The sequence below is a fragment of the Podarcis cretensis genome, assembly GCF_951804945.1.
Source record: "Podarcis cretensis genome assembly, chromosome: 6".
NCBI lineage: Eukaryota > Metazoa > Chordata > Lepidosauria > Squamata > Lacertidae > Podarcis > Podarcis cretensis.
Window position 1 is genome coordinate 7,960,034 of NC_137175.1, and position 16,714 is coordinate 7,976,747.

General features: G+C 46.4%; 1 protein-coding gene across 1 annotated transcript in view; it reads left to right on the forward strand.

Annotated features, from left to right (window-relative positions):
- Nucleotides 1–16,714, forward strand: part of SRMS (src-related kinase lacking C-terminal regulatory tyrosine and N-terminal myristylation sites) — a 47,368-nt gene that overhangs the window by 17,643 nt on the left and 13,011 nt on the right. The window contains exons 2-5 of the mRNA XM_079979539.1: nt 5,083–5,204; nt 11,913–12,079; nt 15,390–15,531; nt 16,512–16,667. Coding sequence (XP_079835665.1) covers nt 5,083–5,204; nt 11,913–12,079; nt 15,390–15,531; nt 16,512–16,667 — 587 coding nt within the window. The remainder of the gene's footprint in view (nt 1–5,082; nt 5,205–11,912; nt 12,080–15,389; nt 15,532–16,511; nt 16,668–16,714) is intronic.

Here is a 16,714-nt window from a genome sequence, read left to right on the forward strand (position 1 = left end):
ATTGTTAGAAATTCAAGGACTATCTACAAAAATATTGTAAATTGTATGATTGTTAAGAAAGATGTAAGATTAGCAAAAACATGGCTTCAACAAACTAGTTATAAAGAATATAAATTTAAATTTAATTGGAAGATGAAAAGATAAATTTTGGATAAGTAACATTTTATAATTTTCAATAAGAGTATGTTAAATCTTAAAATTTGAGATATTAATATTGAAAAATTATATTATATGAATTAAACCAAGTTAATAATTTGCTGGTAAAATTTATGAGTTTAGAAAGCAGGAACAAGGGTTGTGAGGAAGTCCAAAGATGAATATGAAATGTGGATTTTGGAAAAGATTGTGTTATTACCTATGTATTTTATTGTTAAACTAAAATTTAATAAATATTATTTTAAAAAAAAATGAAAGCCTCCTTCCTAGGGCAGCTCATAGCAGCTGCTGGTGGGGGGGCAAGGAGGAGAAGAGACTGGTGCCTCTGAGGTCCAGCCTCACATGACGTGCTGGTTCCGAGGGGCAGACAGAGGGCAGCGCCCCCCGGGTGGGAAGTAAGGGGGAGCAGAGCAGATAGCAATGAGTCTTGATTTTTTTTATTAAAAAAATGCTTTGTGCATTTACCTTTCTTCTGATAGGAAATGCTCTGCCGGGGGGGGGGGGACAGGGGATGGATTTTGCTGAATTAGACAAACTGACAGGAAAAATTAGATATCAGAAAGATCACAAGTTCACACAGGACTGGAGAAAGTTTACGATTTATCTGGAAAATATTTGTGATGAACAGACAACGCTAGTTGGATTTAAAGAGGCTTTGTGATGAGAAAGGGTATTGTAAGAGGGATAAGAGCTGTAAAGATTAATCAACTGGCAATACAATCATAAAGGAAATGTGAAATAAATTTAAAATTATGAGGATTGTGGAGGGAGCGGGGGGAAGTCCAAAAGAATTTTATATTATAGTGGATATGAATGTGTTATTTAAATTTGTAAAAGAAAATTTTCCTAAAAAATTAATAATAATAAAAAAAGAATAATAAATTTTATTTATATCCCGCCCTCCCTGGCTAGAGCCAGGCTCAGGGCGGCTAACACTAATAAAATCACAGTAAAAACATAATAGGGGGAAAGGAGAGGGGGAGGAACCAATTTAAAATACAAGTTAAAATACAATTTAAAATGCAGCCTCATTTTAAAATTGCCGATAAATCAAGACCACAAGGGGAGGGAAACATAAGGGTCAGACCGAGTCCAAACCAAAGGCCAGGCAGAACAGCTCTGTCTTGCAGGCCCTGCGGAAAGATGTCAAGTCCCGCAGGGCCCTAGTCTCTTGTGACAGAGCGTTCCACCAAGTGGGGCCAGTGCTGAAAAGGCCCTGGCCCTAGTTGAGACCAATCTAACCTCCTTGAGGCTCGGGACCTCCAAAGTGTTGTTACTTGTGGACTTTAAGGTCCTCCGCGGGGCATACCAGGAGAGGCGGTCCCGTAGGTACGTGAATGTTGGAAGGTATGCTGTTTCATTTGCTAATGGTGTTCGCGAGGGCGTCCTGTGCTTTGACACTGTGCACATGTTTGCAAACCCACAAGATAAGGAAGTGGTTTGTTCGTGGGTGGATTTCTGTTGATTGGTCAGCGTGAGAGACTGGCTTATTTTTTAATTAATCATTTTATACACATCGGTGAGCCAAGGGGGGGGGCGTGTCTTGTCATCTGGGCCGCCCAGGACCTCCAGACACACCGCCCAGGCTTGCACCCTGGTGAGGTCGCTTCAGTGCTGCCAGTGCAGCAAAAACTACATGAGAGGCACCTCTTAGGGGTTACTGGCCTCTACAGCCACAGCAGGCGTCGCGATTCTCACAGCAGGCGCCGCAATTGTTTGACTTCACCCCCGGAGGCGCCCTCCATTGTCTCTGGAGACAGACAAATGCCAACAACAATGATTATTTATTAAATTTCTATGGCGCCCTTGACCCAACCATCGCAGGGTGATTTGCAATATAAAAACACAAAAATACACAGCGTAGAAGCAAGCAAAGACAATTTCAAGTAAGCTGGCCCCAAACCGTTCGCACACTTTGTCTTTAAAACACATTGCATGCAGAGGAGGTATGAGAAATGCCACAAACACCTCACCCAATTCCCTTGCAGATGAAAGACAATAACAAATAACTAGCAATATACTGTCCTTTCATGAAACCTCAAATCAGCAGTCTGAAGCAGACACCTCTCTCTGCCTGAGGGAGAGCCAGCCAGGGTGAACTCGCAAACAAAAGAAAACACCTATTTTGACACACAGCCTTTATGAGTGTCAGCCTTTTCCTTTCTTCCTGTCGAGTTTCTGAACTGTTTTTCAGGAATTGCTCTCTGAGTTTGCGGCCAGTTGGTCAGGTCTGAGCACCCTGCCTCTCCAAACCAGATCTTCTCGGGGCCAGCTAAACCTAGCCTTCAACTCAGTGTCTCTTTTCCTGGATGGTTTTGCGTTCTACGTAGCGATAAGAAACCTCAGAGTGGGGAGGGTTGCTTTACAGAATCGCAAACAGCTGTTGTTGTTTTTTTTAAAAAAGGCCACCACTTAAATAAATATCTGTATTAAATCCCCAACATACTTTGAAGTCTCTTGATCAAAGAAAAACCCTTCTATTTACTCCCTGGTGAGTGCTGCTTCCAAGCCTTCCAAGCTGCAGTTAACTAAAGCAGGATCAAAAATTCGCAATAAGGTTTAATTCTGCTTTATACGGAATGAGAGCTTTGGTTCATCTTGCTCAGTACTGTTAACAAACTGGGCAAGGAGCCTTTTAGACCAGATCTTTATTTTGCCTCCCCAACCCATGGGCTAATTTTGAGAGGGGGGGGGCAACCCCCACCTGTCAATCATCTCGCAGGTGATGGATGGAGAGGCAGCCCTGCTTGCCCGTCAAATTTGGCCTACAGGGTGTGCGGAGGGAGGAGTCTACTTCTACTGCTACGAAGCAGCCCCCAACAGGACAGGACTCTCTGCTCACCAGCCCTGATCTCTGCACAGACTGCCAGCGACTATCTAAGTTTTCAGAGAGTGGCCTCTCCCAGCCTTAACTGGAAAAAATTGAAGTTGAAACCTTCTGCATGTTGTTGTTGTTGTTGTTGTTTAGTCATTTAGTCATTTAGTCGTGTCTGACTCTTTGTGACCCCATGGACCAGAGCATGCCAGGCACTCCTGTCTTCCACTGCCTCCCGCAGTTTGGTCAAACTCATGCTGGTAGCTTCGAGAACACTGTCCAACCATCTCATCCTCTGTCATCCCCTTTTCTTTGTGCCCTCCATCTTTCCCAACATCAGGGTCTTTTCCAGGGAGTCTTCTCTTCTCATGAGGTGGCCAAAGTATTGGAGCCTCAGCTTCAGGATCTGTCCTTCCAGTGAGCACTCAGGGCTGATTTCCTTCAGAATGGATAGGTTTGATCTTCTTGCAGTCCATGGGACTCTCAAGAGTCTCCTCCAGCACCATAATTCAAAAGCATCAATTCTTCGGCCATCAGCCTTCTTTATGGTGCAGCTCTCACTTCCATACATTACTACTGGGAAAACCATAGCTTTAACCTTTGTTGGCGAGGTGATGTCTCTGCTTTTTAAGATGCTGTCTACCTTCTGCATACAATGAAAATTCTCGGCCAATGAGCTAGCCCCTGGGGCTAGTTTAGGAGAAATACGGCAGGCCTGCGGCAAACATAGCTCTGGTTCCCAACAGAGGGGAATAGCTGAGGAGCTCACTGCTGCCCTGCACCCTGAGACAATTGCCCAATTCTGTCTAACGGCAGGGCTGGCAGTGCAAGCAAAGACTTATCTCTGTGCCCAGGCAATTGTAAGATTGTTGGTTGAGAGTAATTTTGATTCTTTTAAGCTAAATTTCATGTAATTCAAAGGTTCTGATTTGTGAGTTGAAGGCTATGTGCCTCTGAATGCCCATTGCTGGGATCCACAAGTGGAGGGAGGGCTGTTGTGATCAGGACCTGTTTTTAGGCTTCCCACAGGGATCTGGTCGGTCACTGTGAGAACAGGATGCTGGACTAAGATAGGCCTTTGGCTTGATCCAGCTGAAAGGCTCTTTTTATGTTCTTCTGCTCTTATCATGCCCCACTTGTCGGAATGGATTTAGACACCAGAAGAGGATATATTGTTTAGTTATTCTCCTGCCTTGCTCATGTTAGTAAGCTCAGCAGAGTGCTATCCTTTGCAGCTTAAACTTGGAAGCTAAGACAAGATTGATTTAACCTTCTAGAAACAACGATCTAGGATGCTTTAAGGCAGACTGGATTTTCCTGGCATTGCCCCCTTTTCTCCCCCTTAAAAACAACAATCACACAAACATGGTTTTGTGAAGAAATAAAAGTAGCATTTACTTACATACTCTAAGTAGCAATTACAGTAGCAAAATGAAGGCAGGTTTAGACAAAAGTCCAAAATGTAAGTTTATGTAAGGTTTCTGAGCTGTACGGTGAAGAAAGAAGAGAGTGCCCAGGCAGGCAGGAAGTTTGTAGTGTTATAGTTTCCTGCCAAGGGACAAAAGAAGTGATCTCACAGAGTTTTCTCTAGAAAATTTTACAAAAAGGCTCTGTGAGCCTCAGCCCCTTCATGTGCCTAGCTGGATAACCCAGACAGATGGGTGGGGGTACAACAACAACAACAATAACAACAACAACAACAAAATAATAATAATAATAATAATAATAATAATAATAATAATATTGTTGATTTCCTATATAATATCCCACACCACTATGGGGTCAAACTGGCTCTCCCAGCTGCATAAATGGGTCTTTGCCATGATGTGTGTCTGCTTTGGAAGACTTTAATTTTGTTTAGAGTGGGGTGGTGTTCTTAATTGTTTTAAACTGTTCTTTGTTGTTTTATTGTACATTGCCTTGAAATGATTCCATAGAAATCAACTCAAAGAACCACAGAGGTGGAAGGGTCCCGAGGATCATTTAATCCAAACCCCCTGCAATGTATAAATTGGCGGTGATAATCATCAATTATGATGAGTGCCAAGCTAAAAGTATATCGAGAGAGGAAGCAAGCAAGAAAAAGATTCATATGTCACTTTCTTTTCCAGCTGGTACATAAGTGGGATTAGCAGAACCAATGCCAACCATCTCCTCCTCTCGCCTCCGAATCGCCATGGCTCCTTCCTCATCCGGGATAGTGAGAGTAACAAAGGGGAATACTCTCTATCAGGTAACCAAATCTCTCCTTATGCCTTCATGAGTGCTTTGAGCCAGCTGAACTGCCAATACCTGCCCCAAGGGAGTGTGTTCAATGTGGTTCCACGATGGAAGAATTCTCCATGCCTTCCTCAAACTGCATCTCCCATGGTTCCTTGGGGAAAGGAAGTCAGCCTTGGCAGATACTAAAAACTGAGTCAGAATCTGTATGGCATAGATTGACATGTCATTTTTTTGATCCATTTGCCACAGTTGAAGCTCAACGCTGGTGGGTTTAAAAAAACAATAATAATTCACAGACTAGGTAAAGGTAAAGGGACCCCTGACCATTAGGTCCAGTCGTGGCCGACTCTGGGGTTGCGGCGCTCATCTCGCTTTATTGGCCAAGGAAGCCGGCGTACAGCTTCCAGGTCATGTGGCCAGCATGACTAAGCCGCTTCTGGCGAACCAGAGCAGCACACGGAAATGCCATTTACCTTCCCGCCGTAGTGGTACCTATTTATCTACTTGCACTTTGACGTGCTTTCGAACTGCTAGGTTGGCAGGAGCTGGGACCGAGCAACGGGAGCTCACCCTGTCGCGGGGATTCAAACCACTGACCTTCTGATTGGCAAGTCCTAGGCTCTGTGTTATTACCCACAGCGCCACCCACGTCCCTCAATTCACAGACTACAAAGCAATAATTAATTATAATTTTTATTTGTTGGATTATTTACGCATTATTCACTGTAAGATATCAGGATTGTTGTTTTCGGCATCCTTCTGTCTCAAGAGACAATGGAGTGCACATTCTCTAAGGGGGGCGCTGCATGGGCAGCGCATGTGGGGATCCTGGGCTGCCCAGACAAGAAGAACCCCCTCTCCGCTTCGCTGATGTGGTCCAAAGGAAAGCAGAGCAATACATTTGGCACCAGCTTGGCTGCAGGACTTGCCGGAAGGAGGCATAAAACAGTATGCCATCCAACCATCTTAGGGACTCCACTCCTAATTTGTGTAGGGTTTACTCCTTAGCCTTTTCTTCTTCCCAAGATGTCCTGCAAGGAAACAGGGACAGATTTTCCTCAGGGTTTTATCCCGAAGCCTTACACACAAATGAGTACAGCTGCAAGCCAGTGGAGGTTTAGGACCAGAGTTTTCCTTCTCCTAGAGGGGCCACCTAGCAGTTCAAAAGCACGTCAAAGTGCAAGTAGATAAATAGGTACCACTCCGGCGGGAAGGTAAACAGCGTTTCCGTGTGCTGCTCTGGTTCGCCAGAAGCGGCTTAGTCATGCCGGCCACATGGCCCGGAAGCTGTACGCCGGCTCCCTTGGCCAGTAAAGCGAGATGAGTGCCGCAACCCCAGAGTCGGCCATGACTGGACCTAATGGTCAGGGGTCCCTTTACCTTTTAGATGGACCACCTTGCCAGGTTGACAAGCCCCAACTGCCCCTCTCTTCCCTCTACAGCATGTGCAGAAAGCTCCTTCTTGACCGCTATCAGTTAAAGCAATTTACAATCAGTCGAATGGGGTGTGTCCTAAAGTGTATATAAATATATCTCAGGTGCCAACGGGCAGGAGGAAGAGGTGAGTCTTCAGCATACCTGTCCATCCAGTTTCAGCATGCAACCAGCGGCCGATGGTGGAACCAGACAGAGGGGCAGGCATTGCTCTCCTGCCTTCCCAGCACCAAATGTTAGCATGCTAGGCCTAAGGTGGGCAAGGCAATGGAGCCTGTCCAATGCTCCTGTTGCTGTACTTTGCTCCTAGCGCCTCTTAGGTATGATGGGAAGGCAGGTGAGCAAGGCTGAGCTACCTGTGCCACCCCACCAACTGCTTCTAGTAAAGGTAAAGGTAAAGGTACCCCTGCCCGTACGAGCCAGTCTTGACAGACTCTGGGGTTGTGCGCCCATCTCACTTAAGAGGCCAGGGGCCAGCGCTGTCCGAAGACACTTCCGGGTCACGTGGCCAGCGTGACATCGCTGCTCTGGCGAGCCAGAGCCGCACACGGAAACGCCGTTTACCTTCCCGCTGGTAAGCGGTCCCTATTTATCTACTTGCACCCGGAGGTGCTTTCGAACTGCTAGGTTGGCAGGCGCTGGGACCGAGCAGCGGGAGCGCACCCCGCCGCAGGGATTCGAACCGCCGACCTTTCGATCGGCAAGTCCTAGGCGCTGAGGCTTTAACCCACAGCGCCACCTGCGTCCTTACCAACTGCTTCTACACAGACTTTATTCCTGCAGAGCTCCATAAGGCTCATTGTTTTAAGAGGCTCCTAACCCATGTGCCATGGGACGCAAGGTGGCGCTGTGGGTTAAACCACAGAGCCTAGGACTTGCTGATCAGAAGGTCAGCGGTTCAAATCCCTGTGACAGGGTGAGCTCCCGTTGCTCAGTCCCTGCGCCTGCCAGCCTACCAGTTCAAAAGCACCTCAAAATGCAAGTGGATAAATAAGTACCGCTCCAGCGGGAAGGTAAACGGCGTTTCCATTCACTGCTCTGGTTCGCCAGAAGTGGCTTAGTCCTGCTGGCCACATGACCTGGAAGCTGTACGCCAGCTCCCTCGGCCAGTAAAGCGAGATGAGCGCCGCAACCCCAGAGTCGGTCACGACTGGACCTAATGGTCAGGGGTCCCTTTACCTTTATATCACAAATGGAGATGCAGGTGGTGCTGTGGTCTAAACCACTGAGCCTCTTGTGCTTGCAGATCAGAAGGTCGGTGGTTCGAATCCCTGCAACGGAGTGAGCTCCTGTTGCTCTGTCTCAGCTCCTGCCAACCTAGTAGTTCGAAAGCACACTAGTGCAAGTAGATAAAAAGGTACTGCTGCAGCGGAAAGGTAACCGTGCGCTCTGGCTTCCGTCAGGGTGTCCCATTGTGCCATAAGTGGTTTAGTCCTGCTAGCCACATGACCCGGAAAGCTGTTTGTGGGCAAACGCCGCTCCTTCGGCCTGAAAGCGAGATGAGCGCTGCAACCCCATAGTCGCCCTTGTCTGGACTCAACCTTTACCTATACAGTGGTACCTCAGGTTAAGAACTTAATTCGTTCTGGAGGTTCGTTCTTAGCCTGAAACTGTTCTTAACCTGAGGTACCACTTTAGCTAATGGGGCCTCCCGCTGCCGCCACGCCACTGTGGCACAATTTCTGTTCTCATCCTGAAGCAAGGTTCTTAACCTGAGGTACTATTTCTGGGTTAGCGGAGTCTGTAACCTGAAGCATCTGTAACCTGAAGCGTCTGTAAACCAAGGTACCACTGTATCACAATATTGAAAAGCAGACATCACCCAGCACATAAGGGAGTTGTCCTTGAACGTAGGCACTCATCTTGGTGAGTAGAGGCCCCTGGCAACAATATCCTTGATGCAAGATCGCTGCTGCCCTTTCATATATGTGTGTGAAAGGACAGATAAGAAGCGTTTCGCAATTGCTCTTGAGTTTGTTCCCAGCAAATGTGGGGCGGCAGATTGGGCCACTGCTTTGCAGAGGCAAGAGAAACTCTCAGGCTTACTGTACAAGGGAGTGGCAGGGAAGGTCAGGGAACTGGGGCGTTTGAGTACCTATTCTCACAGTCGGTGGGGGTAGGGGAAGAGGGTGGAGGTGAGTTTCAAGCACTTTAAGCTTCTTTTTCAAAGAAGGAAAGCAATCTGCAGAAGCGAAAGAGTCTGCACCTGTAAAATAAGAAACAATAACTTTAAAAGTCTACATAAATTGAGGGCGGGGACCTCCGGTGCTGACCTCAGCATTCAAAGATAGCAGCAACCATCTTGTTCTTAGGATGTTTATCAACAAGGCTTCCAGCAGATGTTTCCAGCTTGGTTAATTATAGGCATGTTAAAGTTTCCACCTTTTTCTGGAAATAGCAACCCTCCAAGAACGAATCGGGCTCCAACATTCCGCGGTCACTGAGCATGCCCAGAATTTTGGGCGATGCTGTTTTGGTGCTCCAACATAAAATGGCATGTCTGGGTGCACTGAAAGCCCATTGCATGGGCCGGTGTGTGTGTGTGTGTGTGTGTGTGTGTGTGTGTGTGTGTGTTTTAGACGCATGATGGCATTTTGCTGGGTGCCATCTATCACACCAAAGCACAGCCAAGCTATTTTGTTTCCATTGTCCCAAAGGGGATTATCGATTTGTTTTTGTTCTTATTTTTGTTATGCATTTTGTGTTTTTGTATTGTATTTTTATGTTGTGAATCTCCCTGAGACGGTATAGAAATTTAATAAATAAGAACATAAGAAAAACATTTTAAAAAAAAAAAAAGCTGCTTTGTGCAAAACTGTTCTTGCACAAAACACCTGTATTAAAAATAAAAATAATAAAATTTGCCCTTGCAGGTACAGGATAGGGAAAGGGGGAAAAAACCACCTCTGCATCCAAATTCCTCAGGAATTAGACAGGGAGTTCAGGCACCCCACAAGCTTGTATCAGCTGTGTTATTTTTCCAGAAAAAGAGGTGTCAGAACTCACCACGAACACCTCCCTTGTTCTCTTATAATGGCAATGGCGCTCACCTGAGAGGGGCCAGAACTGAGTTCCAGTGAGTTCCAACTAAAAAAAAGCTCTCCATGACATTATTATGGGATGTAACCAGCTTACAGGCCCCCTCCCCCCCCCCAAAAAAACACACCCACACCCACAAGTGGCTTTTTAATATTGAGCCATTCGCAAAGCTGTCTTCATACTGAGGAGGATGAGCTCACTCCAGAAACTTTCTTGTACGGAATATCTTCTCGGATCTACAAATGCTAATTACTAACACCGCACATACAAACATTCCCTCTCTCACATGTAATTATACTAAATTGTGAAACAAACAGTGGTGTCCTTCCCACACAAGTCATTTGGTGCAAAGGATGAGACGGCCGCAGGCTAAGCGGTGACAGGGCACTAGCAAAAGTCTTCAGACTAACTCTAGAATAATAATAATAATAATAATAATAATAATAATAATAATAATAATAATAATAATTTATTATTTATATCCCGCCCATCTGGCTGGGCCTTCCCAGCCACTCTGGGCAGCTTCCATAAAAACCAAAAATACAGTAAAATCACACGTTAAAAACTTCCCTGAACAGGGCTGCCTTAAGATGTCTTCTGAATGTCAGGTAGTTGTTTATCGCTTTGACATCTGCTGGAAGGGTGTTCCACAGGGTGGGCGCCACTACCGAGAAGGCCCTCTGCCTGGTTCCCTGTAGCTTTGCTTCTCGCAATGAGGGAACTGCCAGAAGGCCCTCGGCGCTGGACCTCAGCGTCCGGGCAGAATGATGGGGGTGGAGACGCTCCTTCAGGTATACTGGACCGAGGCCATTTAGGGCTTTAAAGGTCAGCACCAACACTTTGAATTGTGCTCGGAAACATACTGGGAGCCAATGTAGAAGTTTGGCTAGTCCATTCCCATCATCAGATTTGGAGCCCACCTTGGAAGCACGCCAACGACGGTCTTTGGATTTCCTTCCAGGATTGTTGTGGATGACAAGGACAGTTTCCATCCCTTTTCTTTCCGCTTTTCCAACCCCATGTCAGAACCATCATGCAGGAGGCCGAAATCTGGATTTTGGTGGCGCTGTGGGTTAAACCACAGAGCCTAGGACTTGCTGATCAGAAGGTCGGCGGTTCGAATCCCCGCGACGGGGTGAGTTCCCGTTGCTCGGTCCCTGCTCCTGCCAACCTAGCAGTTTGAAAGCACGTCAAAGTGCAAGTAGATAAATAGGTACCACTCAGGCGGGAAGATAAACAGCGTTTCCGTACGCCGCTGTATGCTGTACGCTGTGGAAGCTATACACCGGCTCCCTCGGCCAGTAAAGCGAGATGAGCGCCGAAACCCCAGAGTCGGACACGACTGGACCTAATGGTCAGGGGTCCCTTTACCTTTACCTAAGAGGGAGAAGCCATGCTTGGAAGGCTAAGCAAATCAGTCTCTTAAGCTTAAGCTAAGAAATAGTATTCTCTATGAAATTGAATATCAATATACGTATCAAGGCTTTGAAAGTAGACAACTGAAGAAGCCCAGAAAACTGCCTTGGGAATGTGCTACCTGCAAGCCCCAGTAAAAACAAACAGCGGCCTCTTGATTACTTGGACTGCCAGGGCGAAACAGGTGCAAAACGCAGGCACCCTGTCATCTACAACTTCATTAACATCCATCTACAACTTCACTAGCAGCTCTCGGTATTGTGAACAACACCAAACTTACCTTTTGTTGGTACCTTCATGAACTTATCCTATCTTTAAAAGACAACTGAAGGCAGCCCTGTTTAGGGAAGTTTTTAATATTTAATGCTGTATTGTTTTTAACACTTGATTGGGAGCCGCCCAAAGTGGCTGGGGAAACTCAGTCTGATGGGCGGGGTATAAATTATTATTATTATTATTATTATTATTATTATTATTATTATTAACTAAAAAGATAAAGAAAACAAAAGACTGAGTTAAGCACTTGAAAAATCCATTGAAATCAGATATTATAAGTTCATCTTAGGCTGGGCAGTTCGCGAGTCTCTGTGGCTTTGCATAAGGTTTTGTATTTTTCTCAGAAGATTGATAAAGAATGTATAATCACTTTGGTAATTATTGTGTGTATATTAGTCGCCAACGTGTTGCAGGAGTCATACTACTTCTAAAAGCAGCACAGGTTGTGTTTTTCTAGCATGCTTGGAAACCAGGGCTAGCTCAAGACATACCGTATTTCTGGGGGCAGAGCAATCACACGTTGTGTCGTCTTCTCCTTCCCTTCAACCTTCAGTTCGGAACCATACCAAAGTGCGACATTTCAGAATCTACAAAGAGCCTGGAGGGAGTTTTTACTTGGAAAAGGGACACATGTTTCCAAATCTGGAGCAGCTCCTTGCCTACTACACAGCCAACTGGAATGTCATACATAGTCCCTTGCTTCATCCCTGCATCCAAAAGGTATGTTTTCCTGTATCATCACTCATTTCCTTCTGATCTTATGCATTACTTCTGTCTTCTGTATTACTTTTGTCCTCCTCTTATGCATTACTTCTGTCTTCCGCTTGTCTTCTGTATTACTTTTGTCCTCCTCTATCCATTCAGTATCTCCATGTAAGCCTTCCCTGACCTGGTGCTCTCCAGATGTTTTTGACTGGGACTCCCATCAGCTCTGGCTAGCATGGGGCTGCTCTATGTCTGTACACTCTGGAAACCAAACACGACTCTCTCCATTACATCTGATTGTCCCTCCCTCCATCTATTCATTTTTATTTGCGGTTCAGCCTGCACAATTGCAAATTCACATGCCACATCTTTGAAATTTGGGGGGCTTTTGGGGATAGGAACGCTGACACCCATAACCTAATGCATATTTTTCTGTGACTGAATTCTGTAGCCAAACGTCGAGACTCCGTGGCCATATTGGAAGTGGAAGTCTGAATTGTGACGCTTGTGGGTTTCATGCACACACACATAGTTTCAAAATTTATTATTGTTATTATTAAGTTCAGATTACATCGCAGGAGGAGGGATTTCTAATTGACGCAAAATTACAATTCAGCAATGAGAAATGTTGCCCTTGTACCTTTCCCCCGTATAAGATGGGATCCTCCTCCAGATTTTGCTGCCTTGGAAACATCACCCAGTTAGACACTTCTGAAGTTTCCTGGGAGGGGCTGAAAGATCGGGCTAAAAAAAGAGGGCTGGCACCCTGCCTGCCTTCACATTCACCTACCCAGTTTCCTTGCTATAGATTCCACACCTCCTAGTCACCTGCGCACACTTGCCAAATTTTTCTGGCCTCAGGCCAGGCCCCACCTAGAAACCTCAGCCTGTCTCCTTAATTCATACCTCCCACCATCTTTTCCTACCTCTGATCAAGCAACACAAAACAGCAGGGTTGGGTTTGTCTGTCCGTCTGGTTTTTTCTCTCTCTTTAGTTCTTGTCATCCAGATTTTCTTTTCAAAATTTCTTTATATCATTTCCCTGTTTACAGTTACATTTTTTTCCCAGGAGTTTGGGTGCTAACCAGAACCAAGCCCTTCAAACCAAACAGCTTGATCTTATGCAGAGTTAGAAATACTTAATCCAGGGTCTCCAACATGGTCCCGTGGGCACAATGGCACCCTTAAGTTATTCCCGTAGTGCTCATAAAACACCTGAGCCCTCTTTTCAATGTCCTTGTCTGTCTGTCCCGGTCATGAGGCTGGTTACCTTCTCCCTTGAAAAGTACCGTATTTTTCGCTCTATAAGATGCACTTTTTTCCTCCTAAAAACTAAGGGGAAATGTGTGTGCGTCTTACGGGGCGAATGCAGGCTGCGCAGCTATCCCAGAAGCCAGAACAGCAAGAGCGATTGCTGTGCAGCGCTCCCTCTTGCTGTTCTAGCTTCTGGCTTAGCCCCTCAGTCCCTTCCCTCACCTCCCAGGAAAGCCCCCAAGAGCCGCGCTCTCTTTCACGAGCCGCGCGGAGCGTGTGTGTGGCTCTTGGGGGCTTTTCCCTGAGGTGGGAGAAGGGCAGCCCATTGCTCCTCGGGAAAAAGCCTGCAAGCGCCGCACACACGCTCCATGCGGCTCGTGAAAGGGAGCGCTGAGCAGAGCCTGGGATGCATACAGGCTCTGCTCAGAGCTACCTTTAAAGAATATTTTTTCCCTTGCATTCCCCCTCTAAAAACTAGGTGCGTCTTATGGTCAGGTGTGTCTTATGGAGTGAAAAATACGGTACATAGAGCTGAAGGATGAAATGGCACGAATGACACTCTTCCTCACTTCCTCCTTCTGCTCTATGTTCTTTTCAAGGCTCATATTAATTGTAATGGATCAGACATTTACTCATATCCTCTGGAAGAACACAGAGTGTGTTGGCACGCTTCCTTTCTGTCCGCCTCTCAGCGGGACTGATCCGCCGGAGGGAGAGAGAAGTGAGGGGGTGACACCCATGGCCCCTTTGGACCTAAAACCACTGTTGACCCCTGACTCAAGTCTATTGAAATCACCTGAGATCATCTAACTCCACAAAGATCAGAGTCCACCTTCTTGTACCAGCGGAGACCATTTTGCATGGGGGTTTTATTCCTGACCCCTGCGCGCATCCGTAGAGCACACATAATCCTGCTCTGCCCAGTTGCGCCCTGTCCCAACCCCCCATTCTGCCCCATTCTGCCCTCTTCCAGATCCAAAACGACCCATGTATCGGGGGTCATGCATCAACTGGACGCATGCAAAATGGTCACTGAATGTACTGCATTTCGGATTTTCTTTGTTAAAAGTGAGAATGCAATTCCCCACGTACAATTCCAAGTTGCAAATCTGCATTCTGTATTATATGGCTCAAGAAGTAACCATTTCCTGTGGTGTGTGACCTGTCAATCACCTTATCCACAGAATCATAGAGTTGGGACCCACAAGGCCATTCCTTCCATGTAGGGAGGCATCACAGCTAATAAATCCCTAACAGATGGCCGCCCTCCCTTTGTTTTTAAAAAAACCCTGACGGAGAGCCCACCAGCCTTCAGGTAGGCCCTGGGCAGGCTTACAGTTTCAGTGTAGTTGGAGATTTATTCCACGTGTCTGCAGTCATGGGATTGTTCTCTATCACATGACAGTGTATGTTTTCATTCCACAGTGTGGGAAGTGATGGAGACAGGATGTTTTGGTATTACAGTGGTACCTCTGGTTGCGAACAGGATCCATTCCGGAGGCCCATTCGCAACATGAGAAGAACGCAACCCGCGTCTGTGCATGCACGGGTCACGATTCGCCACTTCTATGCATGCACATGACATCATTTTGCGCGTCTGCACATGCATGAGCAGCGAAACCCGGAAGTAACCCTTTCTGGTACTTCCGGGTCGCCGCAGGACGCAACCTGAAAACGCTCAATGTGAAGCAAACGTAACATGAGATATGACTGTACTGTGTTCCGTGAAGTGAAACTATTGTCCTTTGTTCTTTGTCTCTTTGCTGTCTGATGAGAAAGAGGAAGGAGCTAAAGCAGAAGGCTCTGAGTGTATTATATGTAAATAAACAAAATGCTGTGCTACTGAGTTCTGTTACGCAAACTGTGAATACTCTGCGGATCCCTAAGTCTGCTAAGGCTTTTTTGAATCAGTCGCTATGATGTTCGGGCAGAAGAAAGCTTTTGAAGCTCCCGAATGATCGACCAGGAGGAGGAGAACATGCCAGGTGAGCATGCGTCTCCAGGGTCCTACACGAGAGTAGGACGTTCCTGACAAGTATTTCCCTCCCCCCATGTGCCTGCCCTTTTTCAGAGGCCTACTGAGACGGACCAATGGGAACGTCCCCGCTCAGAGTTCCAGCTCTGGAGGAAGATGGGAGAAGGATGCTTTGGAGAGGTGTGGGAAGGAACATGGAAGAACACAGTGCCGGTGGCCATCAAAATCATGAAGCAAGGTTTGTGGGGTGCAGAACATGTCATTGGTTGCGGAATCCTTCTTTCAGGGATGGGCTGTAGCTCAGGGGTACAGCAGGAGTTTCCTGGCTCAACCTTCAGCATCGTCAGGTAGGGCTAGGGACATCCCATCATCTCTGGCCATTGCTCACGCCGGCTGGGGCTCATGGGAATGGGAGTCCAACACAGGCTGTGGACACACCAGTGCCGGATTTACATATAAGCTAAATAAGCTATAGGTTAGGGCCCCACTCTCTTGGGTGCCCCCAAAAAATTAAAGGAGAAAAAACTGGATGTGCATTTCCAAAATATAAGATAATAAAAATAAAAATAAAACCTACATACAGTGGTACCTTGGGTTAAGTACTTAATTTGTTCCGGATGTCCGTTCTTAACCTGAAACTGTTCTTAACCTGAAGCACCACTTTAGCTAATGGGGCCTCCTGCTGCCGCCGTGCCACCAGAGCCCAATTTCTGTTCTTATCCTGAAGCAATGTTCTTAACCTGAAGCACTATTTCTGGGTTAACAGAGTGCGTAACCTGAAGCGTATGTAACCCGAGGTACCACTGTACAGCAACAGTGTTTCGTGTTGTGGGCCCTCCCTAAAATATCACTGGTTTGCTCATTTCTATATATAGGGTGCCTACATTCTGCATGGACTGGTTGCACGGCAACATGTGCAAATCGCTTTATTCAACACAAAAAACAGTGGCAATTTGTTGTTGACAAAGGGCAGCTGGATATATAAAGGGCCCCATTACCTTCAGTAGCTTAGGGCCTCATCAAACCTAAACCCAGCCCTGGGACACACCATACGTGTAAAGCACACATCCCCACAAAGATTCCCAAGAACTGAAGTTTGTGAAGGGTGCTGGGAATTGTAGCTCTGTGAGGGGTAAGCTACTTTCCTGGAGGACCCCACCCATAGAATTTCCTTGAGAAACCCTACATCCCTGCAGCGTTTTGGTCTTTCTTCCACAGCTGACATGAGGGATGATTTTGCCAAAGAGATTCAGAACTTGAAATGTCTGAAACACACGAGGCTCATCAAACTCCTGGCCATCTGCTCTGTAGGAGAACCTGTCTACATTGTCACCGAGTTGATGAGGAAGGGGAACCTACATAGCTACCTCAACAGTGAGTATCGCTCCAGCAGTTGCCCTGAACTTGATTCCCCATCAAAG